The sequence below is a fragment of the Lynx rufus genome, unplaced genomic scaffold (assembly GCF_022079265.1).
Source record: "Lynx rufus isolate CCGP_SWC_20201006 ecotype Redwood Valley unplaced genomic scaffold, mLynRuf1.p SCAF_8, whole genome shotgun sequence".
NCBI classification, from domain to species: Eukaryota; Metazoa; Chordata; class Mammalia; order Carnivora; family Felidae; genus Lynx; species Lynx rufus.
The window spans coordinates 11,687,698-11,714,322 of NW_025814896.1; the positions used below are offsets into that span (position 1 = coordinate 11,687,698).

General features: G+C 54.2%; 1 protein-coding gene across 2 annotated transcripts; it reads left to right on the forward strand.

The window, feature by feature from the left end:
- Positions 1–1,598: 1,598 nt before the first annotated feature.
- On the forward strand, positions 1,599–22,454 carry PEDS1 (plasmanylethanolamine desaturase 1). Of its 2 annotated transcripts, XM_047067479.1 has the most exons (6): positions 1,599–1,801; positions 9,522–9,641; positions 16,137–16,228; positions 17,377–17,521; positions 18,833–19,045; positions 20,985–22,454. In XM_047067479.1, the coding sequence occupies exons 1-6, from the start codon at positions 1,678–1,680 to the stop codon at positions 21,104–21,106; spliced, it is 816 nt and encodes a 271-aa protein (XP_046923435.1). In that variant the 5' UTR covers positions 1,599–1,677; the 3' UTR covers positions 21,107–22,454. The 2 variants fall into 2 exon arrangements, with proteins under 2 accessions (XP_046923435.1, XP_046923436.1); XM_047067480.1 differs by lacking the exon at positions 9,522–9,641.
- The last annotated feature ends 4,171 nt before the right edge of the window (positions 22,455–26,625 follow it).

Below are 26,625 nucleotides of genomic sequence, written 5' to 3' on the forward strand. Positions count from 1 at the left end.
TTGGCAAGGCTGTGGGAAAACAAGCATTCTTGAACACAGCTGTGAGAGTATAAATTAGGATGTGATTCTAATCCCAGTATCCACCTACCTAAGAATGGTTTGTCTCTATCTACCAAAATGACAAGGGCATGTAACAGTTATCACGGCAATCCCACTTCAAGAGTGTGTCTTTCCCATGCAAAAGTGACATTACATTTAAAAAATTTTACAACATCCAAAGACAGGAAACAACCGAAGTGCCTATTCAACAGACAACTAGTTACATGAATTATGTGGTCCAGCCACATAAGGGAATACGATGATGTTGTAAAAAAAAAAAAAAAGAAAAGAAAAAAAAAAGAAAGAAAGGAGGAAACAGGACACCTAGAGCAAAAACAAAGAAAAAATCCAGAAACTGGACTTCATCAAAAGCAAAAACAGTTTTGTGCACCAAAGGACACTATCCAAAAAGTGAAAACACAGCCAACAAAATGAGAAAATAGATTTGCAAATCATGTATCTGGTAAGAGGCTAGCGTCCAGAATGCATGAAGAACTCTTACAACTCAACCACAAAAAGACAAATCATCCCATTTTGAAACAGGCAAAGGTTTGAATAAATGCACTGGGCTGAGCCTTAATTCACTCGGCAAGTGTGAACTGAGCCTCTACCACGTGCCCTACGCTGATCCCGACATGGGGATTCAGCTGTGAACAAAGCAAGTCCGGGCCCTCAGGAACTGGTTTTCTGGTGAATGACACATGTTATGGCCCATGACAAGCGCTGTGAAGACAAAACATGATGATGTCACAGTGACTGGAGGAGGGGGCAACTTTGAGTAGGGAGGGCAAGAGGGGCGCCCCCGAGGAGGCAACATCATTGGTAATTAAGAGTAAATGAAAGGCTGTGGACTCGCTCCTGGGCCTGCGCCTAACAGATATTAAGCGCTCACCAAATCTTATAGTGACGCTTAGGGTCATTCTCCTCAGTTTACTGTCTTCTCCCTCGGGAGAACAAGAGGTCCTGGGGATGGGGCTCGACGTTTCTCCTCCCCGGGACGCTCAACAGCAGCTGGCACACAGTAGGTGTACGCAGGGTCCTCCTGACCTCCGCACGAGGTAGGGCTCGAGAAGCTAGCCCAGTGGGAATGGGCCTCAGCCCAGGAGTACGGTTCAAAGTGTCCACCAAGTGCTGGCTTTCTAGCCCCGGGCCGGCGCCCTCCACTCGCGCTCCCTGCACGCAGGAGGCGCTTGACAGTGCGTGCTGAAGAAACGCCCTTTTCTGGGTCCGGTGGCGCACGGCCTCGACCCATTGCACAGGCCGGCAAACCGAGCGAGAGATGGGCGGTGCCACGGGCGGCATTTCCGTGGGGGCAGGAACCGAGGCCCCCGCCGGGGGCGAACCGCGACGAGCTGGGACGCGCCGCCGCCCCACGCTTCCGTGCCCAGCTGCGCCCAGCTGCGCTCCTGCCCCCGGAGCGTCGCGGTTGGCTGCGGCTCGGAGGCCGCTGATTGGCCATCGCGGCCCCGGCGCGGTCCCCGATTGGCTGTGACGCGCGGCCGGGCGAGGCCCCCGCCGGCGCCGCCGCCGCGCCCGGCGCTGGGCGGTCATTGGGCGGCGTGATCTCGCCGCGGTTCCGCGGCCCTGCCGCCGCCGCCGCCGCTAGCTGAGCGCACCGGGCGGGCCGGGCGAGTGGCCATGGCGGGCGCCGAGGACGGGCCCGGTCAGCAGCCGGAGCTCGATGAGGACGAGGCGGCGTATTGCCGGCGCTGGGGCGCGCAGCACGCCGGGGCCCGCGAACTGGCCGCGCTCTACTCTCCAGGTAGGACCTCCGGGCCCCCCTCCGGGCCTGCAGTCACTAGCCCGGGCTACGGACAGCGATCCCGGGTTCCCTAGATGGGAACCCCAGCCTCAGGCCCCGATGCAGAACTCCAGCCTCTGCTTCTAAACTTGCAAATAGCGCCCCCAAGTCCGGGGACCCCACCCCAGCGCCCCTTCCAAGATCAAGCCACAGCCCCAGCCACGGGGCTTTCTAGATGAACGTACAGTGCCTATATCAAGGAACTGCCACATCAGCTCCCCGGGCCGCATACAGAGCTCCCATCGCACCCCTCGATCCGGATCCTAGCCTCAGAGCACCCGAGGCTGCAAAGAGCGCCCCAAGACTTAGTAAGGACCCCCATCCCAGGACCCTGTCCAAGCCAGACACAGCCCTTCAGCTGCATGCACTGCCCCCGGCCTCCTAAAAGTCACATCCCATTCCACGTTCCCTAGATCCGGAATGCACACGCTAGAGCCCTAGTTGTGCCCCAGCCAGGGCCCCGGGATGCAAACAGTGACCTCACCCCCCCCCCAAAATCTGGGCACATCAGCTTCTCTGCTCTAGAACCTCAGCGCATGGGGTCCAGGCTTCCTACCATCCCCGACGCCGCCCTTCCCCCAAGCTCTGTTCTAGTTATAGCTTCAGTGGCCACAGACCACCCCGCTCCCCCCCCCCCCACCTCCCGCAGAGAGGGGCCTCAGCCCTCGCTGTATTCCAGAATCCCAGGTGGTGAGGGCATGACAAATCTTCCAGTTTCAGCCCCTCCCCTGCGCAAGCCCCAAGTCCAGCCCTTGCTCCTTTTCCATTGCATATATTAGCCCCCTCCCTTTAGGACTTGGGGCTGGAGCCCTCCCTTTCCCCAAACCAGACCACAGTTTCCAGACCCTTGCCCCCCCATTCAGCCCTCAGACCAAGGTCCCTGGCTCCTTCCTACTGTGCCTGCCACTTAAATGCTCCAGTGAGCACCAGCTCCCCCACCCTTCTCGGACTTCCAGAAGAGCCCCGGGAATCTCATTGCCTGGGCACTCTGTCCCCAGGGGTTAAGGAAGTGCCATCAACTCCAGAGTCAGGTGACTAGGAGCCGCAGGAGGCCCCTCCGCCTGAATGTCGCCATCACACCAAGCTTTGTTTGTCAAACATTCTGACATCTTTCCTTTCGCCAGGGGACAGCCACCACGCACAGCCCTTGCCTGGCGTGGGCATGGGTCGACTACCACCTTTGGCTTTCTACTCTGACTGGCCTGGGTTTGCAGACCATCTCTGCCATCACTGGCTGTGTGACCTTGGGCCGTTGGCTTTCTTGTTGAGTCCTAGGTCACAGAGGCCTCTCTAGACTTGCAGTTCCATGCTCTGGGAGTGATTTTTTGGAACCTGACTTGGGCACCTGGTCCATGATGCCGCGGTTTCTTTAGCCTGTTCCTAGAGCGCCTAGCCTATGGACTTGAAACCGCCTGCACATCCTGGGACAGACTGGACGTGGCATCCTGGCTGCTTCTTTAGCTGTGTGACCTGGACCAAGCCACTTTCTCTCTCTGAGCCTCAGTTTCCTCACCTCTAAAAAATGGATACAAAGTAAAATTTATCTGTCACTTGGTGTTTGGGGAAGACAAAATGAGATCACCCACCTGTTGTTTGGTTTTTTTTTTAAGTTTATTTATTTATTTTGAGAGAGAGAGAGAACAGGTTGGGGAGAGGGAGAGAGAGAGAAGCCCAGGCAGGCTCTGCACTGTCAGCACAGAGCCCGACGCAGGGCTCAAACTCAGGAACTGTGAGATCATGACCGAGCTGAAGTCAGACGCTCAACCGACTGAGCCACCCAGGCTCCCTGAGATCAAACTTTGAGCAGCACCTGGCTTGCAGTGGGCACTCCCTATTGCTAACCCAGTAGTCTGGCCTTTCCTGTGAGTTTCGGAGTCAGCTGTCTCTCCTCTCTGGCCCTCAGACTCACCACGTGAGAATCGAGGGTAAGGATTTAAAGGCCTCCTCCTTTGGTGTCCAGCTCTCCCCACCTGAGTAAACCCTACCCACTTTCAACCAAATCATACCCCGGCATCCTGAGCTTCCCCAAGGGACTGCCGTTTGGGTCTGATTTCCCCAAATGCCCTTCCCCCTCCGAAGAACAGCCCCGGAGGGATCTGAGATTGCAGGCAGCCTCCGGGTGCCCCAAACCTTCAGTCAAGGCCTTACCTCCTCCTGACCTGGAGCGGGGAGGAAGCCAGGCAGTGAAGAGCAGAGGAGTGAGAGACTGATCAGACTGGTTTCTCCAAATTTCATAGGCCTCCACCTCCCTGTCCCTTTCCTGCGGGGCTTGGGGGAAGTACCTTGACCTCTCTGGACCTGACTTACAAAATGAGGGACCAGCCTCAACACATAGGGAGCATCTTTGTCCCAGTCCCTGTTCTAGGCCCCAGGGGCAAAGCAATGAACAAGACCGGGAAAAAAAAGGTGGCATTTTACTAAACCCAGTAAATAAGGAAAATAGCCCACTTGCCCAGTGGTGGCAAACATTATGGAGCAAATATAGAGCAGAAACGGGGGAAGTGAAATATTGGGGGCAATAACATTTCAGAGAGGGGGCAGTTAAGACTTCACTGAGTGAGTAATATTTGAACAGAGACCTGAAGATATTTGAGGAAGGATGGTCCAGATCAGGGACCCAGCAAGTGCAAAGGCCCTGAGGTGGGAGCACGCCTGGAGTGTTTGTGGGACTGCATGGTAGGAGTCCCATGGGCTGGAGCAAAATGAGCAAGGGGAGTGTAGGAGAAGCTTCTGGGTTCCAGGACTGAATTCTTGAGATTCCTGGGGACAGAAGTGGATTGGTACTGTGACAGTCGGCAGCCATGAGAAGGCAGTTGACATAGCTGACATTCTTGAGCACTGGCTGTGCTGGACATTTTCTTCACATGCTCATTTCACACTTACTACAACTGTCTGGGGCACACCCTCAGTACTAACCCCATTTTTCAGGGGAGGAAACCGAGGACCCCATCACCTCCTCACCGCCCACCCCCTAAAGGTGTTCTTCCTAATGCTTGTCCTGCTTGGGATTAGGCTTGCATTTGCCCCTAGCAGAGGGCCAGGTCAGCAAGCCCGGGGACGGCTTATGTTTGATTTGCCTGAAGTGCTGTCACTTCAGGGATACCGTGTCCCACTTGAAGACATTTCCGGAGGCTTAGCAAGAGTAGGGACTTGCCCGGAGCCCCATAGCCCGTTAGCAGCAGAACCAGAACACTGGTGGAAGAAGGGGGGTGTTCTAGGTTCCGTGTTCTTAATCTTCACTGTGGGAGTGAGCCAGCCCCGGGGTGGGTGTGCAGGAGGGGGACCAATGTTCCAGGTCAGTGGAACAGCATGCGTGCGGGGCCGCTGGCAGAGAGAGTGGGCCTAGTGTCCGCGGGGAGCTGTGAGTAGTCTAATCGAGGCGGCATTGGGTGGTGGGAGCAGCAGGGCCCAAGGAGGGAGGCAGCCTCAGCCGTACCCCGTGGGCCCCGAGGGTCTGGCCAGGGAGCTGAGGCCCGGGCCTGCGGATCCCAGGAGCCCCCTGCGCTCTGGGTTTGGGTTTTACGGCAGCAGCCTGCCCTGTGCTGGGATTTGTGAAGGACCTGGTGGGCTCGCAGGCCTCGTGGGCAAGCCCGCAGGTAAGGCAGGTGTCCAGCTTCCCGGCAGGTGCCAGCTGAAACCTGCCTATGTGTGTGCCACTTCTCAGGTGCCCCGGGCTCCAGAGGTTGATCCTGAGGGGTCACTGGAGCCAGCTGTTCAAGCCACCCTGGCTAAGTACAGGTGCCTGTGGCCCTGGGGGACACAAGGGTCTCTTAGCTTAGGGTCAGAGGAAAGATTCAGTCCCCCCACGTGGGCCTGACTGAAGCCAGAGACCTGGGGCCCTTTCCCTGGCCAGGCCTGGTCCCTGCCACCCTGGGCTGAGCTTTGTCTCTGTTTTCCTCTGTCTTGTTCTTTTTCTATTTCTTTGTCTCTCCCCTCTGGCCATGTTCTTTCTCTTTTTTTCTCTTTGTCTTCCCATAATCTCTCCGTGACTCTGTTTCTCTCTGTTTCTCATTTCTCTGTGTCTCTGATCCGTCTTCGGTCTCGTCTCTGTCTCTCTGTCCCTCTTCCTCTGCCTCTCTCTGGTCCCTCCCTGCCTTCTATCTCCTGTGCCCCCACCTCCCTGAGGCCAAGGGGCATCAGAAGTGCAGATTATTCAGGGCTTCTCTGACTGAAACTAGAAGAGTCGGGCCCGATGCCAAGCCCGTAGCTGCCGTGGCCTGCCCCCAGGAAAGCAAAGATGGCCGAGGCCTGGCGCCTGGCCTTCCCTGCTCCTCCCAAGCCCTACAGCCACCACACATAGGCCCAATCTCCTCCCCAGGCCAACAAGCACTCACTGCCATAACTCAGCCCAGATCATGGACCCTGGCCAGGCCAGAGGCTGGCTCAGGAAAACAAGGCCCAGCTCTCTGCCAGAGGTGGCCCAAGCTCTTATGTCCTGAGCAGAGCCCTTCTCTCCCTGGGCCTCAGTCTGCCCATCTGTAAAGTGACACCACTTAGACCACCTGACCCTATAGGCCCTGCCAGGCTGACGGTCCATGCTGTGACTTTGGAAAAGTCGTTTCATCACTCAGGCCTAGTTTCTCCCTGTGAAAGACAGGGCAAGTGGTCCCCAGCCCACAGTGTGTGGGAAGGGCTGGCTGAGCTCATCCTGACATTGTACCTGGCACGTAGTAGGTGCTCAATGAAGACTGCTTTTATGATAGATGTACTTCTTATGAATCAAAGTTGAAGCACTTGGTCTGCGAAGATCCCAGAAGCCAAAGATAGATGGGGTCTAGAAGGGAAAATATTCAGACTTCAGGGACGTTCTTGAAGGCATGGGAAGAGAGCTGGGCTGTCTTTAGAACATCCAAGCTAACATGTCCCGTTGACAAGCTCAGGATCCAAACCCAGCTCCTCATTTTCACCCACTGAGCCTCAGTTTCCTCGTCTGGGAACTGAAATCACATAGTTCCTTCCTGGAAGGACTGAGACTTGAACGAGAGAGAGACTGTCTCAGGCTCAATGCAGGTGACTGCAGGAAGCCACCCAATGTGAGGCCACAGGGAGGGAAGGAGACTGGGCTGAACCAGGAACCCCTGCCCCATCTGACGGGAGCAGCCGCTGCTGCTCAGGCCTGTGGTGCCCAGAGCCTTGTGTTCTCAAGGGAAGCAGGAAATTAGGAGTTTTATATGATTTATTTTTTTAATGTAGCTAGTTTTTTTTTTTTTTTTTCTTAACTGAGAGCTGGGTATGCTGGAGGGAGCTTCTCCCTGCAACATCCCTGATGTGGGCCACACCCGACCACCCCAGCTGTGCTAGGCCTCAGTGCGTATCAGCCACCGTTACTGTTATTTGATCACGTTGCTGTCCCTGCAGGCTGGGGGTCAGGCAGGTGGGTCGGCATTGAAGAATCATCTTCTCCTTACCCCTTCCACATGCCCCTCCGGACTTCTGCTTCTGAGTCCCAGGCCCTGGCCGCAAACAGGAACCAGAAAGGGGAAGGGCCAGCTGGGCCAGATGACAGTGACCCCAGGTAGGGGCTGCTGGGGCAACAGGGTCATGGGGCCCACGGGGAACAGTCCCTGACGAAGAAGTGGAATGCGAAGGGTTCTGGGCCCACTTCTGCTGCTGTGTGACTACCACTGGGGTCCTGCCCTCTCTGGACTTGAGTGTCCTCATCTGTACAAGTGGGGGCCAAGAGGATGCAACCCTGGGCGTGTTCCTTCTCCCCTCCGACCCTCGGTCTTTTCACGGGGCAAGGGGAGGGCAGCTGTTCTGATTTTGGCCCAGGGCACAGTGTGCTGTGTGTGGTACATCCTGGGTAAGGCCCTTCTCTCTCTCTGAGGGAGAATGGAATGCCTAACAGGAGCAATGGAATAGCTGATATTTCCTTCTAAGGTGCTTTGGTGACGAGCACCCAGAGACAAAGTCTGGCAGTTGTCCCCTAAGATGACGTATAGGAATTTGTTTATTTCACGGGCATTTATTGAGTGCCAACTGTGTGCCAGGGCCCTGGTGAGCAAGCCAGACATGGCCCTGGCCCTCCTGAATTCACATGCGGGTAGGGGAAGAGGGACGTCATTCGGGCAGTGACAGCCCCTCAGGATGGGCCCCGTGTTGGAGGAGTCCGAGAGTCAGAGGAAGCATCATGGATAGCCTCCTGGAGGTGGAGGTTCCGGGTTGAGATCTGCAGGAGCATTGCCAGAGTCGCTCCAGGTGAGGAGAGCAGACACAGGAGGATGCCTCTCTATCTGCCATGGCCCCCTTCAGTTGTTGACCACTCACAGGGGCCTGCCTGGCCATAGGATCCGAGTCTGTAACTGACTAGCTTTGCGGCCTCTGCTACTTCTCGGGGCCACTCTGACCCTCAGATCTCTCATCTGCAAAACGGCATCACCTCAGCAGGTACCTGGCATATAGCAACTGCTCGGTAGATGTTAAACACTAATGATAAGAAAATTATTGTCGTTAAGGAGCTTCCATGCCCTTGGGACCAGCTGCCTGGGAAAATAATATCCCCAGGGGACCTGCAACACATTCTGTGTCACCCACGCGATGTTTTCGTTTCCTTTTATTCATTTATTTTTTACTTTAATTTACAATTACAAAAAAAGATTTTTGGTGGAGGAGCACATTCACGAATATTAAATTCCGAGAGGAATAAGTGGAAGCCAGTCTTGACTAGACAGTTTCTTTCTTTTCTTTTCACACATAAATGGCTGCTTTTTTGCGCTTACCAGTAGGCCCTGGACATCTTCCCTGTCCACAGACAGCCGCCCAGACTTATTTTCTGGCTGCAGAGATGCCGTAGACCAAGTTCATTTGGCTGATCCCTCCGGTGTTGGACTGTTCAGACACCTCAGACGGAGCTGCAGTGAGTGAATCAGCTTGTCTGAGCTCACATGCCTTTTAAAAACACGCGGCAGGAAGTTTAAAAAGAGTTCGCACACCGCTTCTGATTCCTGGCTTCCCTTGGGTGTTAGAAAGTTCAGGCGTCCTGGGCCCACACTCCCACCTGGCAGTGGTCAGGCCGTTACCCCCCATGCCCACACTTGACAAAGGATCCATGGGCAGCCAGTATCCCACGGCCCCCACCCAGCCCACCTTACTGCCCCGCGTCACCTGCCTGGTGGCTGGAGGGCTTGGGAGCACCTCCTCTTTCCTGTGTTGTGCTCCCAGACCCCCTGCTCCTGGCAGGAGCCCTGCACGTGGTAACCAAGGCCCATTTCTCCTAAATTCCTGACTCATTGGAGCCTTGCTGGATGAAGGTTGCACAGGATCTGATCCTCTGGGATTAAAGACTCCACTTCCCAATGATTACCTATAAAAGGGGATAGGTGATGCCATGATGTCAGTTTGAAAAAGCTCATTAAAGCTCCCTCTGGGGCCTCCGGGGAGAGCCCACCAGGGCCCGGAGATGAGTTCTGGTCCTGTCTGCCAAAGAATCGGCCCTTCAAGGCAGGCTTCACGGGCCTGTACCTTGGGCAGACTCTCCCCCTACTCTGGCCTTCAGTGACATCGTCTGTGAAATGGGTGGGCGTTCTTCGTGGCAGTCCCTAAGTTCAGCCTGTGGTTAGCACTGTAGACTCCCTGAGCTCTGAAGAGCTCCTACGGGGTTCAGCTCTGCCTGGCTTTGGTCCTCGATCCCTCAGCCTCCCCCACCCGCCCCACACTCACCTCTGGCTTCCTCTCCCTGCAGGCAAGCGCTTCCAGGAGTGGTGCTGCGTGGTCTTGTGCTTCAGCCTCATTGCCCACAACTTGGTCCACCTTCTGCTGCTGGCCCGCTGGGAGCACACGCCCCTCGTCATGCTGGGTGTCAGTGAGTACCGATTGCCCCGCCGCCGGCCCCAGTTTCCCCAGGAGTCAGGGACCCACTCTGATGGCAGCTCGCATACATGTGTAATCGTGTGTGGCTGTGTGTGCTTGGGTGTGCACGTGCACTGTTGGACACACTCGTACCTCAGGGCCTTTGCACATGCTGTTCCTCTGCCTGGAACTCTCTTCCTTCAGACACCTACCTGGTTCACTTCCTCATCCAGGTCTCACAGGTCACCTCCTCGGGGAGGCTCTCCCTGATTATCCCTCAAAAGTAACAGCCCTGCCATACACCGTCACCTCAGCATACTGTGTTGTCCAGTACATTTGTTTGTTTAGTATCTGTCTCCCTTCACTCAAATCTCGCTCCCTGAAAGTAGCGATTCTTGTGTGCTCACTGTTGGGTCCCCAGCCCCAAGTGCGAGGCCTGGCACATGGTAGGTACTTGATAAATATTTATGGCATCAGGAGATGAATGAATGGGCAGGCTGTAACTTATAGCACATGCTGAGTGTTTCCCATTGGTCAGTCCTCCCCCATCCACAGCCTGGGAGGTGGATGCTACACTTGTTGTCATTTTCCAGATGAGCAAACTGAGGCTCAGAGAAGGGCCCGTCCAGCATCACACCTCAAGCCAGAAGCACAATAGAGCTCTCCATTCACCGTCTCCACTCCCAGGTCCTGAGGTGACTCCCTTCCTTCCTGCCTGCGCACCGGCCTCCCCTCTGCCCTTGAACTCAGGCGCTCATCCCCTCCCCTGCTCCGGGCTCCCAGGCTGAGGGGGGCGGCTGTGCCCTTGGTCTGTCCGCCCAGCCCTCCCTGCGTGTTCAGCTCCCACAATCTCATTAAAAGCACTCTGGCCGCCTAAGCCAATAGTGCTCAGGCTGGCTAATTGGGCCATCTGGGTCTGCGTTGGGGTGGGCACGTGGCGGGGGCGGGCCAGCTGGGGGAGAGGGAGTTAACCCCTCCGGTGCTGGGGAGCCTGGGCCCCGCCTCAGGAGCCACACCCGCCCCCCCTTACCCAGGGGTGAGAGGGACCGTGCACCTGCAGCCTCTCTGCCTCAGAGCCCTACATTCAGGGGCAGGAATGTGGCCAGCGTGAGCCCTGATGCCCCCTCTGGGGGTGGCTGCATGCAGGCGCTGGGTTCAAGTCCCAGCTCTACGGCCTTGTGGCTGTGTTGCCTCGGGGCTAGGGTTGTTGCATCTCTGAGCCTTGTTTCCACACCTGTAAGTCGAGGCTGCCTGTGGCACCTGCCTCCTCGGGCTGCTGTGAGGGCCTCACACAGGTGTGTAGCTGCTGAGAGGCCAGCGACTGAGCAGAGGTGGGAAGGAGACCCCACCCGACATAACCACTCGCGAGGGCTCAGACCACCGTGGTCTCTTTAGCAATGGATTCTTTCCCAAGTGTCCACTATGCACCAAGCTGCACGTGGAGTACTTTCAACTCTTGGTGTCGAGCCAGTGCGGAGGTTGGGACCGCCGTCCCCTGAGAGGCCGGGCACTTGCCGGCTGGCCCAGCAGAGTCCGGCATCACACATCCAGACGTGCCCAGCTCTAGAGCCACAGACTCCCCCAGCAGGGCCCGTAGGGCCTCCGGTTAGCACTGGGAGGAGAGTGTGTCTGAGCCCACGTCTGTGTTGTGTGAGGCAGAAGGATGGGTGTCCCAGGCCGTCGCCACCTTCCTTCCCTGGTTGGGATCAGAGCCTCCAGGCCCTGGCTCGGGAGCGCTCTGGCCGTCCGGTCACCGAATGTGACACCAGCTCCCCCATCCCACGCCTTGGCCTCTGAGCTGATGAGAATAGACCATCTCCTGATAGTGGTGTTTGCACAGTCCCTAATTGATTTAAGTAGCCACCCTGATTTGTGTGTTAACATGCAGGAGGCGAGGCACCGTGCCAGTCTGCGGAGCCTGCCTCTAGCCCAGCACTATCTCTCCAGAAGCCTGGTGCCCCTGGCAGGCCCTGGAAACCAGGGAAGGCGGAAACATGAAAAGGTGCCCAGTTGATAAACACAGACAGATGATGCAATGCTGGGAAGCAAAACCGAGATAAGAGAATAGCCAGGGAAGAGTTGAGAGGTCAGGGAAGGCCTTTCTGGAAAAATGATATCCGCACGCAGACCTGAAGGAGGTGAGGGAGGAGGCCAGGCAGATATCTTGGGGAGGGGCGGCAGGGAACAGCAGGTGCAAAGTCCCAGAGGCTGGGGTGCGCCCAGGGAACAGGCGGGAGGCCAGCGTGGCTGGGGAAAATTGATCAAAGGAAAGGTAGTTGCTGGCTCCTGAGAGAGGCAGGGTGCAGATTGCGCGGTGCCTTGGTCTGGACTTGGGGTTTAATTCTACAGGCCGTGCGGAGCCGCTGGGGAGTGTCCCGTAGGCAGCTGACATCAGCTGGGGCTGCAGGCGGGATGGATGGGGGCGGGGATGCTGGCCCACACCCGGTGAGGGCAGCGGCGGTGGTGCAGGATCCTCAAGTTCTCAGTGAGCTGTGCGAGGCGAGCGGCCAGAGCATCCTGTCACGCTGGCCGTGAGTGGTGACCCACGGGCTTTGATGGAAGGGATGGGCTTCCATCGGCAGAGGCCCGAAGAGGCGGCTTGAGACGAGATGCTCGAGCCGCCTGCCTGAGAGCCAGGGCAAGGTGCCGAGCAGGAAGTTGGAAATCCGAGTCTGGAGTCCAGGAAGGCGGCTACAGGTAGAAATCTGGGAGACCTCGCAGTAGAAGAGGTGTGTGAAGCCCAGAGGCCGGCAGAGAGCCCCCAGGGCTTCCATGCCGGGGGGAGGAGGAAGAGCCAGCCGGGGCGGCCAGAGGGGCTGCAGAGGCCAGGAGGGGAGAGTGTCTCCAGAAGACTTGAGGCTCAACTGAGAGCAGCCGCTGAGCAGTGCCAGCAGGACGGGGCAGCGAGGGGACCGCCGGATCTGGCCACATGGAGGTCGTTAGTGACCTTGACAGGGACAGCGTTGTCGTGAATGAAAGAGCGAACAAACGAACGGCCCTGGGAGCCTTGAGCTGTTAGCGGCACCCGGGGAAAACGGAGGAAAAGTGTGGGCGCCCACGAGTTGGCCCTTGAGGAGCTGAGTAAGAGTTTTCCGGCAGACGGAGCGGGGAGGGTGTTCCGGGCAAGGGAGCTCGGGGAGTGCAAAGACTGGTGATGAGGTCGGAGGGCCCACGGCCTCAGGTCAGGTGAGGAGTCTGTGCTGGACGATGGTAGAGGCGGGATTTCAGCAGTCCACCCTCGCGGTCCACCCTCGCGGTCTCCACACCAGGCCTTGAGGTGGGCAGCAGCTAAGAAGCCACAGCTGGGTAACCTGCGGCGAGGCGAAGGCCCCAAGGGACCCAAGGACTATCCCAAGGTCACCCGGTGAGTCAGGGTGGCCTGGGGTGACTCATCGCCTGTCCTGTACCCTGTGGTACCATGGGGTGCTAACCAGGCCAGAGCTGCCCTCACGATGAGCCAGCTCTAGCCACTGCCCCCTGCGCCAGGACAGAGAAGCTCTGTGTGCTTGCCTCTCCTGTCTCCACTAAAGCTCCCTGAGGCAGCAGGCCTGGAGGCCCAGAGTCACTGCTCTAGAAACCCCCACTCGCAGAGGCCTGGGGGTCACAGAGCCCAAGGAGCAAGTTGTTTCTTCTCGCCAAGAAATCGTTCCTGACATCTGTCCAAAGCACACATCCCTCCCTGCTCTGCAGCCTGAAAAGGCCAGGTCATTTGACAGATGATAAGACTGAGGCCTGGAGAGGGTGGTAACACCTAAACTACTAACTATAGCTACATTTGGGAGCGCCTACCATGTCCCAGGGACTCACTTGACACGTGTTAGCCCAGGTTATTAATCGATTGTACTTAAGTAAAGTTAAGTGCTATCATTAATGTTCCCATTTCCCAGACCTGGATGTGAACACAGCATCATTGTGAATGGCCCTTACGGTAGTCCCTGGCCGCCGGTCAGCAGCCCGGACTGCCCTTACCCTCTGAGTCTCATTCCTCTTCTGGCCTCTCCTCTGGAGAGTCGGGATGTGTTGGGGCCCAAAACTATGGACGTGAAATAAGATGATGCAGTTTTTCAGAAATAGACTTTATTTACTAGAACAAAAAAGAGTATAGAGAGTTACCGTAGGCTCCATGCACCCAGTTCCCCCTGTTGTTAACATCTTGTATTTTACATTAGTGTCATACATTTGTTACAATCAACATACCAATATGGATACATTATTACAAATTAAAGACCATGGTTTATTCAGATTTCCTTAGTTTCTACCTAATGTCCTTCTCCTGTGCCAGGGTCCTTTCGAGGATAACACTCACGTTAGTTATCGGGTTCCTTTAGGCTCCCTGTGGCTATGACAGTGTCTCAGACTTTCCTTGTTTTGGGGGACCTTGACAGTTTTGAGGAGCCCTGATATTTCTTTTAAAAAAAATTTTTTTAAGGTTTATTTTTGAGAGAGAGAGACAGAAAGACAGAGTGCGAGCAGGGGAGGGGCAGAGAGAGAGGGAGACAGAATCCGAAGCAGGCTCCAGGCTCCGAGCTGTCAGCACAGAGCCCGATGTGGGGCTCGAACTCACGAACCGTGAGATCATGACCTGAGCCGAAGTCGGACGCTCAGCTGACGGAGCCCCCCAGGTGCCCCGAGCCCTGATGTTTCACAGGATGCCTCGCTACAGGAATTTGTCTCATGCTTTTCTTAGACCACGTTGTATGTTTCTGGGAGGAGGAGCTGAGAGGCAAAGCACCATTTCCATCACATAGCCAGGGCATGTACTTGACCTTGACCACCTGGCCCGCGGAGTGTCAGGTTTCCCCACTCTGAAGTTACTCTCCTCCCGCTTCCCCACCGTATCCTCCCTGGAAGAAAGTCCCTGGGCACAGCCCGTATTTAAGGTATGAAGAGTTGTATGTTCCAATAATGCATGTCTAACACCTTTGACATAGTGCCTGGTGTAAAGGATGCACCCCATAAATGTTAACCACTGTCACAAACATTGTTTTTCTAATATTGTTTTTATTATTATCATTCTTTTCATCTGTAAGGATTAAATGCTTAGGATGATTAAGGAGATAAGATGTGTAACCGGCTTAGAACTGGCCTTGGTACAGTTTAGGGATTAAAAGAGATAAAACATTTAAGGGCCTGGCACAGGGCCTGGTACCTATAAGTGCTCAGTAAATGTTGAGTAAAAATAAATAAATAAATAGCTGGCATTTTTATGAAGAAATGATGGCATATGTCCACCTCCAGGTGTGGGTATGAATGTCCACAGCAGCTTGACTCCTAACAGCTTTATACTGATTAACTCAGGGAATATTTACTGAACCCCTAATAAGTGCCAGGGACTGGGAAGGAGACGGGAAATAGGAAACGCTGGAAGATGGGGGTGGTTATAATGTCAAACACTCAACGGATGTTTGAACAAAGACCGGGAGGGAGTGAAGGAGGGAATTGTGCTATACCCTGGGAAAGAATGTTCCAGGCGGAGGGAACAGTAAATGCAGAGAGAGACCCAGAGGCGTGTGAGGGTATGCAAGGGAAAGGGCGTCAGTAAGCCAGTAGGGTTGAGATGCAGCGAGCAGGGAGAGTGATGGGGCCAGCACTGGGATGTTACCTCGCCCAAGCAGTCAGCCACTCTGCCTCAGTTTCCCCGTGTGCAGGAGTGGTTGTGCATCCAGCTGTGTTAGATTGGGACCTCAAGGCAGGTTAAGAGCCCAGCTCTGCCACTTGCCCTCTTTGTGACCTTGGTCCAGTTAAACTTCTGTTCTCCAGGACTCTGTTTCCAGAGCGCTTGCCTGGCACTGAAGGTGCTCAATAAATGGCAGCCACTGTTTTTTGTAATCGTCATTCCCATCTATCTAAAGGAAACTGGGGCACAGAGAGGTTGAGTATCATGCCCAACGTCACACAGCTAGTGAGAGACAGCTGGGATTTCCTGATCTAACAGCTCTTAACCCCTATGTTATACCGAACCTTCAAGCAAGTGGATGGTGTTGGGGTCTTTGCAGGAACCGAGTCCAGTTCTGAACACATTGAGAACAAGGAAAAGGCTGCCAGAGGCCAAATTACCACATTTATTGTGATACAAGCTAGGTTGGGGGGGAAGGCATGGCTACTGCCTGCACCTGAGGGGATTCTGACGACAGACCCCAAAAGCACATTTCCATCTATTCACTGGCAGCACTGGAGCAGAGTGGGCCTCCCTCTGTGGAGTGATTGGGGCTCAGAGAGAAGGGCCCAGTCAGCTCCTGATAGGGAAAAGTCGAGCTGATCTGTGCCTGCCCCCTTGATTCCCTCCAGACTCCCCAAACAAATGAGTCCCCACATATCCCTGGGCAGAGCAAGTAAAGGGACAGGAGTGCTCTACCTGAGACTCCATTCACAGGGAGGAAAACATCCCAAGTAGAGAAGAGATACCACCCCCCGTAACGAGTGAGTGAGCAAGCAAGCAAGTGAATGAATGCGGGACTCCCTGATTTGGGGCAAATGGTCCCCTACCTCACCCACCTCTTGTCCACAGTTGCAGGCGCTCTCATTGCTGACTTCTTGTCTGGCTTGGTGCACTGGGGAGCTGACACTTGGGGCTCCGTGGAGCTGCCCATCGTGGGGAAGGTGAGTACCTTGACCCAGCCCGTCTCCTGCAGAAGCAGGTTGGGCTGTCTGATGCGGGGTGAGCCCCCTTCCTCTCCGAGCTTCCCGTTTCCCTGTTTGAAAGGCAGAAACCATCATTCCAGCCTGACCCCCTGCATCTCCTCGAGGACCAGAACAGACTAGAAATCCTGGGATTTCTGGAATTTTCTGGAAGCAAAAGCATCAAGCATGGGATAGAGAGCTTTGAACCCCTTGAATTTGGGGACCACGGCTCATTCTCCTTTGCCAGCCCTGTTGCACCTCACCATTGGTTCTAGTTGAACTTTTACCTTGTGCCACACTGTTTGGGTTGTCCGATACAAACAGCCTTAACCAAACAAAGCTACTGGTTCGCGTACCCGAAAATTTCAAGAGGAGAGCCAAGTGAAAGCGTGGCTGGGTCCAGTAGGATAGACAGACCATGCTCTCATGACTCCGTCTCTCTCTGTGTCTGTCCCTGCTTTCCTCTCTGTTGGCTTCCCTGTCACATAGGCTTTCCCTTCATCCTTCCAGCTCGGCCCCCTCAGTGGAAAGAGAACTCTCCTTTCCCACGGTTGCAGCCAAAGTCCCATAGCACGCTCCCATTGGCCCAGCTCAGGTCACGTGCCCATCCCTGTCACTGTGGCGGGCTAGCCGGGATGCTCTGATTGGCCAGGCCAGGGTCACGTGCTCACCTTTAGGTTCTGCCCCATCGGAACAGTATGTACCAACAGAAGAGGAAGAGGGGGAGGCTGTTACCAGAAAGAAGGGCTTGGACACTGGGAAGAAATAGACGGGTCTGCCTGCCACTGTGAGGGGTGTCCTCAACTGTATTAGAGTGGGGAAGAAGGGTGGAGGTGGTCTCCAACTCCCCTCACACCCCTGCTGGGGAGACTGAGGCCCAGAGTGGGGCGGTACCATGCCGCGGTCCCCACCTAGTCATTTTGACTGCCTTCTGTTAGAGCAGCTTAGAGCAGGACCCTGAAGGTTGGGGGGGCTCTGTAGCAGTATGATGGGGGGAGCATTCTGGCATCCTGAAGGCAAGGAGGTAAACCCGAGTCCAGCATGCGCAGCAAGTGGTGGAGAGAGGCCGGCCACCACAGGCTGACTGGTCGGACGTACCCCCTCTCCCACCCTCACCTCCACCCCAGGCTTTTATCCGACCCTTCCGCGAGCATCACATCGACCCCACAGCCATCACGCGACACGACTTCATCGAGACCAATGGGGACAACTGCCTGGTGACACTGCTGCCTCTGCTGAACATGGCCTACAAGTTCCGCACCCAGAGCCCAGGTGAGTGTGCCTGCCAGCTGCCAGGGGGCTGTGGGGACACAGTCCCCTCACTACCTTAAAAAACTTTTAGTTATCATCCTGTAAAATTGGCACATTTGACATAAAAATCTGTGCTTCCAGCTTCTCTTGAACAATCCAGTCCGGCCATCCTGGGCCCTTGTTCCCCTCTGGCTTCACTGGGAGGGAGCTGAGCTGCGGCCGCCCCCTTTACACAGTCCCCACTCCTCCCTGCTGTCCTATACCTGGACCAGCTTGCTCACCTGCATTACCTGCCTGGCCCTCAGGGCTTCTGGCTTGGCTGTCCTGGCTGAGTAGGGCCAACACGGGCAGTGAACTCAGGAAGTTCTGAGTTCTGATCTTTGCCCTATTTTAAGGAGGGAACCTGTCCCAAAGCAAGTCATTTCACCTGTCAGAGCCTCAGTTACATCATCTGCCAGGTGGGCAGAAGGCGGGGGAAGGGAGGTTGAATACTCCCGCCAGGCCGCGTCTTGTCCTAACAACTTGATACGTCGCTGGTCCTTGGAGCAGCCCCTTGGTGGGTAGAGGTGTGGGTGTCTGTGGTGTGGTGCCATGGTGCCCGCTCAGATCCTCCCCACGTGTGTACCCATCCCCCAGTTGCCACGAGCGGCGGCTGCTAACGGCTCCCAGCTGTCCCTTTTGGGAACCACCAGGGCGGGTCCTACGTCTCCCCTTGGGATAAACCTAAAGCCAAACGTAAAGGGACAGGAAAAGCCGACAGACCAGCCCTCTCACTTCTGGGTGGAACCAACTCTGTGGAGCCATTAACCCTCCAGAGCTGCCCCCAGGATCAGGCTGAGACAAGACTCCCCCAAACCCATCATTGTTTAGCTCACCCCCTGCTTTCCCCACTCCCTCAGATGATTTTCCGAACAGAAGATACTCTCCCCCCCCCCCCCCCCCCCGGTGAACCCTTGTCTCAGGCTCTGCCTTTGGGAACCTGGACAAAGACTTATTGCCATGTTAGTGATGATGAAGTTGAGACTCAAAGAGGCAGAATCGCTGGCCCAAGCTCATGTAGCCAAGAAATGTCAGAGCGCGGACCTGAACCCAGCTCTGCCTGACTCCGGAGCCCACACCCGTAACTATTTCTTGTGCTTCCTGCACGATCTGCCCACTGAGCAGAAGAGAAGCCTGAGGCCCAGAGGGGAGTCTGAACTTGCCTGAGACCATGGGGGAGGGTGGAAGGAGGCCAGGGAGCTGCCCAGGGGCGAGGAGCCAGGGCCAGGCTGGTGGTGGCCCTGCCCCCGTGACAGCCTCGACACCCTGTCCCCCCCCCCCCCCCCCCCGCAGAAGCGCTGGAGCAGCTGTACCCCTGGGAGTGCTTCGTCTTCTGCCTGACCATCTTCGGCACGTTCACCAACCAGATCCACAAGTGGTCGCACACGTACTTCGGGCTGCCACGCTGGGTCACCCTCCTGCAGGACTGGCACGTGATCCTGCCACGCAAACACCATCGCATCCACCACGTCTCACCCCACGAGACCTACTTCTGCATCACCACAGGTGCGGCTCCAGGGTGGCGTGGAAGACGCTGCCCTGCCCCCACCCCAGCTCTGCCTCTATCCTCAGGGTTAGGAGGGCAGAGGTCACAGGAGGAGGTCATATCATCCTTGCCCTGCAGGAACATGCTCTTACCTTCATGTGCCAAGCGTAGGTGCTGAGGACGCAGCAGCACGAGAGAGACCGCCTCCCCCACTCCCACCTCCTAGAGTCGTGATTTCAACCATCCATCCATCCAGCAGATATTTGTTGAGCACCTACTATGTGCCAAGCGCCGTCCTCGGCTGAGGCTCCAACACTGAAACAAACAGGCAAAAATCCCTGCCTCTATGGTATTCACATTCTAGTAGGGGACATTCCATTTAACCATGCTAACTGCTGGTAGGTGAGGAGAAGGAAATGGGGGACTTTACCCTTTAAATAAGGTGGTCAGTGCACCGAGGAGACAGTTGAGCTGAGGGAGAAAATAATGCAGATCTGGAGGAAGAACAGAGGGTGTAAAGTCCCCGAAGGAGGAACACACAGGCCTGCTTGGTTTGAGGAACAGCGAGGAGGTCAGTGTGGCTGGAGCAAAGGGCACTGGGGGCAGGGGGCAGGGGAGATGACAAATGCCCAGTCGTGAGGCGTGCCCTGGCGAAAGCGAAGCAGGGTGAAGCGCAGAGAAGGAGTAGGGAGGCCGGAGTGTAGCTGTTCATGGTAGGCGGTCAGAAATCTGGAAGAAGAAAAAAAAAGCGTGGGAGGGCCCTGCAGCTAAATAATGACAGAACAGTTCAGGCAAAGGGAGTAGGAAGTACAAAGACCCTGAGGCGGGAACACGCCTGGTGAGACCAAGGAACAGGAAGGAAACCCACCTGCCACCAGTAGTTACAGGACCAGTACCAAAGAAGTGAGGTGAGTTGAGCAGGTTTTCTGGGGTCAGCTGGCATCTTTCAAGATTAAGGGTGTCTGAGGTGCTGTCAGCACCTTGATGGCAAGTCAGGCTACAGCTTACGATCAGCTTTCCACTCTTCCGTGTGAATCTTTAGGAAGCAAGCCTCCCTGGATGTGCTTTGTTCTCACGCGCAGCGTGGGGCTGCAGCCGCCACCGTACATAGGACTGTCACGGGGCCAGGGCGTGAAGGGCGCTATGGCAGATGTGAAGTGCTTGGCACATAATAAGTACTCGACAAGTCACGGCTACTAGTCTCTGCGGGGAGAGCGGTGCGTTGTCTTTCTGGAGACAGAACTGAGAACCACAGAAAATATTCTTCGTACGTCTTAAGGTCATGTTCTTTGAGAGCAGGTGGAGGGGGTGGAATTGAGGCTGCCGAGATCAGTTAGCTGCTCAGCCAAGCCTAGGATCGGGCCTGGTTTGGCCACTCGCTAACGGGGAGACTCCTCTCTGAGCCCGTCTTCTCATGTGGAAAATGGGAGTATCTACGATTTGGGTAGGAGGCTATCATACAGATGAAATAAGATGGGAAGTAATATTTACTGAACATCTTTGTGCCAGTCACCATCCCAGACACTCGGGATCAACAGAGGGAGAACAGAGTTCTGCTCTTTGGAGCAGATGCTGTGGTTGGGAGTTGGGGAGAAAAACCAACACAAAACAGGGAGGTGGCCACAGGTTATCATAAAGGATATAAAGAAACAGAAGAGGGTGATGTGGTCAAGGAAGGCTTCCTGGAAGAAGTGGCAGTGCAGCCCAGTGATAAGAAATGCTGCCACTGTGCCTGGCATATAGTAAGCACTCGGTAAGAAAGTAAACGAATGAGGGGACAAAGGCATGTCTGAGCAGCCCTAAGCCCACTGGTGGGAGGTCCCCATCCCCTTGGTCAGCCCTTGTCCCTCTACAGACTCACTCCCTGTTGCTCCTGCCCCAGGCAAAGCCAACTTTGCTCCGTCTCCTCAACTGCTGCTCTCCCACTCAACGCCCTGGTGCCCTGTTTCCCCCCTGCAGGCTGGCTCAACTACCCTCTGGAGAAGATAGGCTTCTGGAGACGCCTAGAAGACCTCATCCAGGGCCTGACCGGCGAGAAGCCTCGGGCCGATGACATGAAATGGGCCCAGAAGATCAAATAACTACTCTGAGCCTGCCACCTTGTTGCCAACCCTCCCTAGCCCCCTAAACCGAAGCCATCTGCCAAATTCCAGCCTCCTCGTGCTGGCCCCTCCAGATGGAGAGGACGCCTCCTGGGCTGGGCCCGGGCACCCCCAGCCCACCCCTCGTGACACAGAATACTTGAGCCACTGATTTTTCATTTCCTTTTTTTCATTTTCTCTCCTTGGCCCCTCCCCAGCCACCTGAGCTGCTGTCTCCAAGCCTGACTCTGCAGAAAAAGGAGCCCCGCCCTGCCAGCTATTCTGTGGGTAGAGGAGAAGCTCACCCACTCCCTGCGCTCCTACAGCACCCCCACCCCCACCCCACTGGGCAGCCCTTCAGCGTGGCTGGCGTTGGGGCCACTGAGTCGTCTTATCTGTCTCTCGTTTGTCCCCAGTGGTCTAGGAGCCCCCAGGCACACCTAAGTGTCCCCGGAGCATTTGCCCTGCCATGGCCCTGTGAACTGACCCCGAAGACCTGGGTGGGGGGACAGCCCCAGGCACCACCTTCAGCCTAGCCTGTCCACCCAAGAATGGCAAAGTGAGCAAGGGTCTGAGGGCAGCAGGCCAGAAGAGGCAGGAATCCCCTGCCCAAGTCTGGAACCCCTTCTCCCCTGCCCGTCCCCCACCTGCCCATGTGATTCCAGCCAGAGCTGATACTTCTAATCAGAGGATGTCTTCACAGAGTGCAGCCCCTGCAATGGGTCTTGGTCATTTGGAAGGGGACACGGTGTCCCCTCTGGCTAGGGGAATGTCAGAGAAGGAAGAATTGGGCTGTTTTGTTTTGGTTTTTTTTTTTTTTTTTTAAAGGTGCTTGCTTGTTTAATGTAAATAATAGAAAGCCTTAATATCTTTTCTGTAACACGGAGTAATATTTTAATGTCACGTTTTGGATGTACATAATATATTTATAACAAAGCAGCAAGAGTCTACTTAACCTCGGCTGCCTCGTATTTCCTGGTTGGCTGGTGGGGGGGTGGTTAAGGATCCTGGAGAGTAAGACCCCACCTCTACCCCATTCCCAGCTCCCTTCCCCCAACCTTGGGCTCAGAATGGGAGTTTTTTCACCGGACACAGTGAATTAATGTTGCCATGTGCTCCAAACACGTTTGGAGGGGACCCATGATTGGGTGAGGAATGGCCTTGCAGGAAGTCATGATGATCGAGTAATGAAGGCTGATCCCTATTAGTGAATTCCTTCAGCAAATGTTATTGGCCTGGTGTGTGCCAGGCTCTGACCTGGACACTGGGACACAGCACTGAACAAACAGACAAGAACTTACCCCTGTGGAGTTGACCTCCTGAGAGACAATAAACATAAATAAATGCATATGTACATTCAGATGGTGATTTGTAAAGAAAATCAAACAATACTGAATCACATTGGAAAAGCAGGGTGGGGCTGCTTCGGCAGCATTGGTCAGGGAGGGTCTGAGGAAGTGACATCTGACCTGAGACCTGTAGGAGATTGAGCCAACTAGGGGAAGCGGTGGCAGACTGGACAGAAAGTGCAAAGGCCCCGAGGCAGGAACAAGTTTGAGGTTTTTAGGAAACAGTGGGACTGGACTGGAGTGAACAAGGGGAAAGTGGAAGATACGGTTGGAAAAATCAGGACTTGTTATATGGAGCCTCACCAGCTGAGGAAGTTGGGAGACACTGGACGTTTTAGATAAATATCTTGTTCAGTTACTCATTGAACAAGTAATTACAAGGCACCTCCCATGTGCTAGGCACTGAGATTCAGTAGTGAACATTACAATCAATATGTAGCCTGAGCTTCATAGTTTCTGCAATATTAGCAAAAAAAAAGATGTTAGGGACACAGAAATCGTAAAATACTCTTCAGAGTGGTCACAGATAAAGCTTTTTTTTTAATGTTTATTTATGAGAGAGAGAGCATGTGTAGGAGAGGGGCAGAGAGACAGAGACACAGAATCTGAAGCAGGCTCCAGGCTGCGAGCCGTCAGCACAGAGCCCGACGCGGAGCTCGAAACCCCGCCATGAGATCATGACCTGAGCCGAAGTTGGACGCTTGGCCAGCTGAGCCACCCAGGCGCCCCAGATAAAGCTTTGCCCTGAAAGTATGCCCACCACCAGACTTGATTTGTGACTGTCCGAGGGGATCCCAAAAGGAAGGGGAATTAGAGTTCAATTCATTAATGACAAAATAGCTTAAGTAAAAACAGCTAAAATCATTTTTATTAACTCCTATAATAACTGAAAAGTTGAGTTAATAACTGACTTAAGGTTTGGCAGGACCCAAGGGTTCACATGATTCACCAGACCTTGGTCAATCTACTTCCGTTTTTCTCTTGAGTTGAGACTTGAGATTGGACCAGCTCTGCAATCTCAGTGGAAAAGTTTCCCCGCCCAGTGGCCGCAGCAGAAGCCCAGGCCAGGCTCCCACTGGGACAGATTGTGTCTTGTGGTGGTACGTGGTTCTGATTGGCCAGGTTTGAAACAGGTTCACCCGGAATTGCAGGGATGGGAACAACACTTCCCAAGCCACAGGATGAGAGGAGGGAGATGGTTCCCAAAAGAAAAGGTAAGGTGTTATCAAAGGAGGTCTACAGTGGATGGGGCAGCCAGCCAAACTCTGGAGGGGTCAGATAAGCAGCCTTGGGGCTGCAAGAGTTGGTTTCCTGTTCACAAGCCCCGGTGGGGAGACTGTCCAGGCCTAACAACCTGTGTTAATTACCCTGGCCCAGCAAAAATACAGCCTAAGTCCAGAGAGGTAAACTGGCTTGCCCAAGACGGCACAGCTGCTAAGGCAGAGCCAGCTGCTCCTGAATCCCAGGGACTGGGAAAACACCTTCAGAACCAGAAGGAGTGTCCGGTCTGATTGTGTTGGGTCATTGTGAGATATGGGTGTTGCAAACAAGTGCCTGTGAGGGCTGGGCAGGGGGAAATGCTCATATCTGCTGAACATTTAACCACATGCCGGACTGCAGAGAGCTCCATACATCGGATCTGAGAGGTGAAGACACTTAGCCCCATTTGCAGATAAGGAAACTGAGGCACTGGGGTCAGGTAACAGGCCCACGGTCACATAGCTAGTAGGTGGCAGGGCTGGAATCCGAGCCCTGATGTGACCCGGAGCCCCTGTGCTTTCACACCTGCCTGTAGCCCCAGTGGAGGGATGGAAGTGAGGAGGCAGGTGGCAAGTGAGAAACGCGTCGAGAAAATAGCAACAGAGCAGGATGAGAAAGAGCAGCTGACACAGAGGGCTGGGATGCCCTGGAGACATCAGGCCCAGAGAGCAGCTGCTGCTCACACCAGCCGATTAAAGAGGAGCCAGAAATCCAGATTTTTAAAGATGTTGGCTCCATTTTTAAAACATACAGTAGACAAGGGCGCCAGGGTGGCTCAGCTGGTTAAGCCCTCAACCTCAGCTCAGGTCACGATCTCATGGCTGGTGAGTTCAAGCCCCGCATCAGGCTCTGTACTGACATCTCAGAGCCCGGAGCCTGCTTCTGATTCTGTGTCTCCCTCTCCCTCTGCCCCTCGCCCACTTGCACTCTGTCTCTGTCTCTCTCTCAAAAATACATATTAAAAAATATATATACAGTAGGCAAAATAAAACAGGTGTACGGGCTGACTTCTGCCCTCAGCTTCCCAGCTGGTGCGGGATGGCCTGCCTTTAGGTGGATTTGTGCTGCTATCTGGTGGCAGAGTGGGGCAGGTAGCAACGCAGGGCAAACGTGTATTTCCAGCTTGGCTGGGAATGCCCTGCATCCCCCTCTATGCTGGCTGCTTCTTCCAGGGGATCTTCGAGGGGCACCTGTCCCCAACTTTACCCCGCCCCCTTTTGATAAACCTAAATAATTTCAAGCTACCCTTTAAACTATTCTTTAATAGGTAATGCATGCGTAAGGTAAAGACTAAGAATCAAACAGAAGGATCTAGAGCAGGGGTCCACTGATGGCCACCCGTGAGCCAAAGCTGGCCCACTTGTTATTCTATGGCCCCAGGAGCATTTTTTTAAGTGGCTGGGGGACAAAAAAGAATATTTCCTAACACATCAAGTTCAAATTTCAGTGTGGCCGTAAAGTTTTACTGGCACGCAGCCACACCCATTCATTTGCACATTGCCTAATACAGCGGCAAAGTTGAGAGCCAAATGGCCCTCAAAACCTAAAATATTTACTTATGTGGCCCCTTACCAAAAAAAAAAAAAAAAAATCTACCAACTCCTGGTCTAGAGTGAAGAGTAACGTGTTCCCACTCATGTTTTTCCAAGCCCTCAGTTTCCCTCCCCAGAAGCCATACTTCAACAAGTCCCTCGCAAATCCCTTGAACAGGCAGAGAGGCGTGCCCGGCCCCTGCTTTCACACGATCAGTAGAATATTATACACACAGTTCGGCAGCTTACCTTTTTTCACTTAGCGTATTTGGGAGACAATGTTAGATCAATACTTCCTTCCTCTTTTTGACAGCTGTGTAGCATTCCAACTTCATATTGGACTTTCATGTTTTAACTCGCCTTTTGTTGCACGTTGAGGTTGTTTCCAGTCTTGGGTAATACAAGACTGCTGTTATGTGCAGGGGAGAACCTGAGTCTTTGCTCATCGGGGCCAGCAGACCCCTGAGGGGTTAATTCCTAGGAACCGAATGGTTGGGCCCCGGGTGTCTGTGTTACATTTGGATAGTTCAGGCCAAATTGCTTTCCAATTGCCCATCTAAACTCACAACTTTTGAGAGTGCCAGTTTCCCCACACCCTTGCCAACACAGTGTGTTATCAAGTGTTTTGTTCTTTGCCAATCTGATAGGTGGTTTTAATTTGCATTTCTCTTACTCTCTTTCATTGAATCTAAGAGATCATTGATTGTAAGATGCACCCTGATTCCACAGATGTGGGAATGTAATAATGTGCATCTCAGAATCATTGAAATATAGTATGTTGAATGACCGCGGGTATCTTACCTCATTTCCTTACTCTGTACATGTCCTTTTCCTATTTTTCTTGGGAGGCAGGGCAGTAGTGGTTAAGAGCTTGGGGTTCAAATCCGAGCTCTGCCACTTACAAGCTTGTAACTTTGGCCAAGTTACTAAACCTCTCTGTGTCTGTTTCCTCATCTGTAAGAAGAGATAACAGTACCTACCTTATAAGGTAGTTGTGAAGCTTAGATGAATTAATATATGCAAAATACTATGTTCCTGGAACGTAGTAAATGCTGCATAAATGTTCGCTATGATTAACATCTTTTCTTTTGGACTGTTTATCTTTTTTTTTTTTTTTTCCACAATGAGTTGCAAGGGCTCTTTATAATGTAGGGAAACTCACCCTTTGGTCCTACCCACCCCACCGCCCCAGACTTCTGGTTCTTATTTATTTTTCCCTGACCACAAAAGTAACATGATACAAAATTCAGACATTACAGAAATGAACTGTATAGGAAGAAGCCAACGGAAACAACTCAGATGTCCATCGAGAGGAGTGAGTAGATAAATTGTAGCATCCCCCTATCCACCCACTCCCATCCCTTTTGGGTTTTACATA

What these genes read in the sequence shown, in the direction of transcription:
- PEDS1 (XM_047067479.1), top strand. Translation starts at nt 1,678, where the DNA reads ATGGCGGGCGCCGAGGACGGGCCCGGTCAGCAGCCGGAGCTCGATGAG. An exon ending in CCTCGTCATGCTGGGTGTCA is followed by an intron (nt 9,642 to 16,136) that starts GTGAGTACCGAT and finishes TCTTGTCCACAG; the next exon opens with TTGCAGGCGCTCTCATTGCT. An exon ending in CTACTTCTGCATCACCACAG is followed by an intron (nt 19,046 to 20,984) that starts GTGCGGCTCCAG and finishes TCCCCCCTGCAG; the next exon opens with GCTGGCTCAACTACCCTCTG.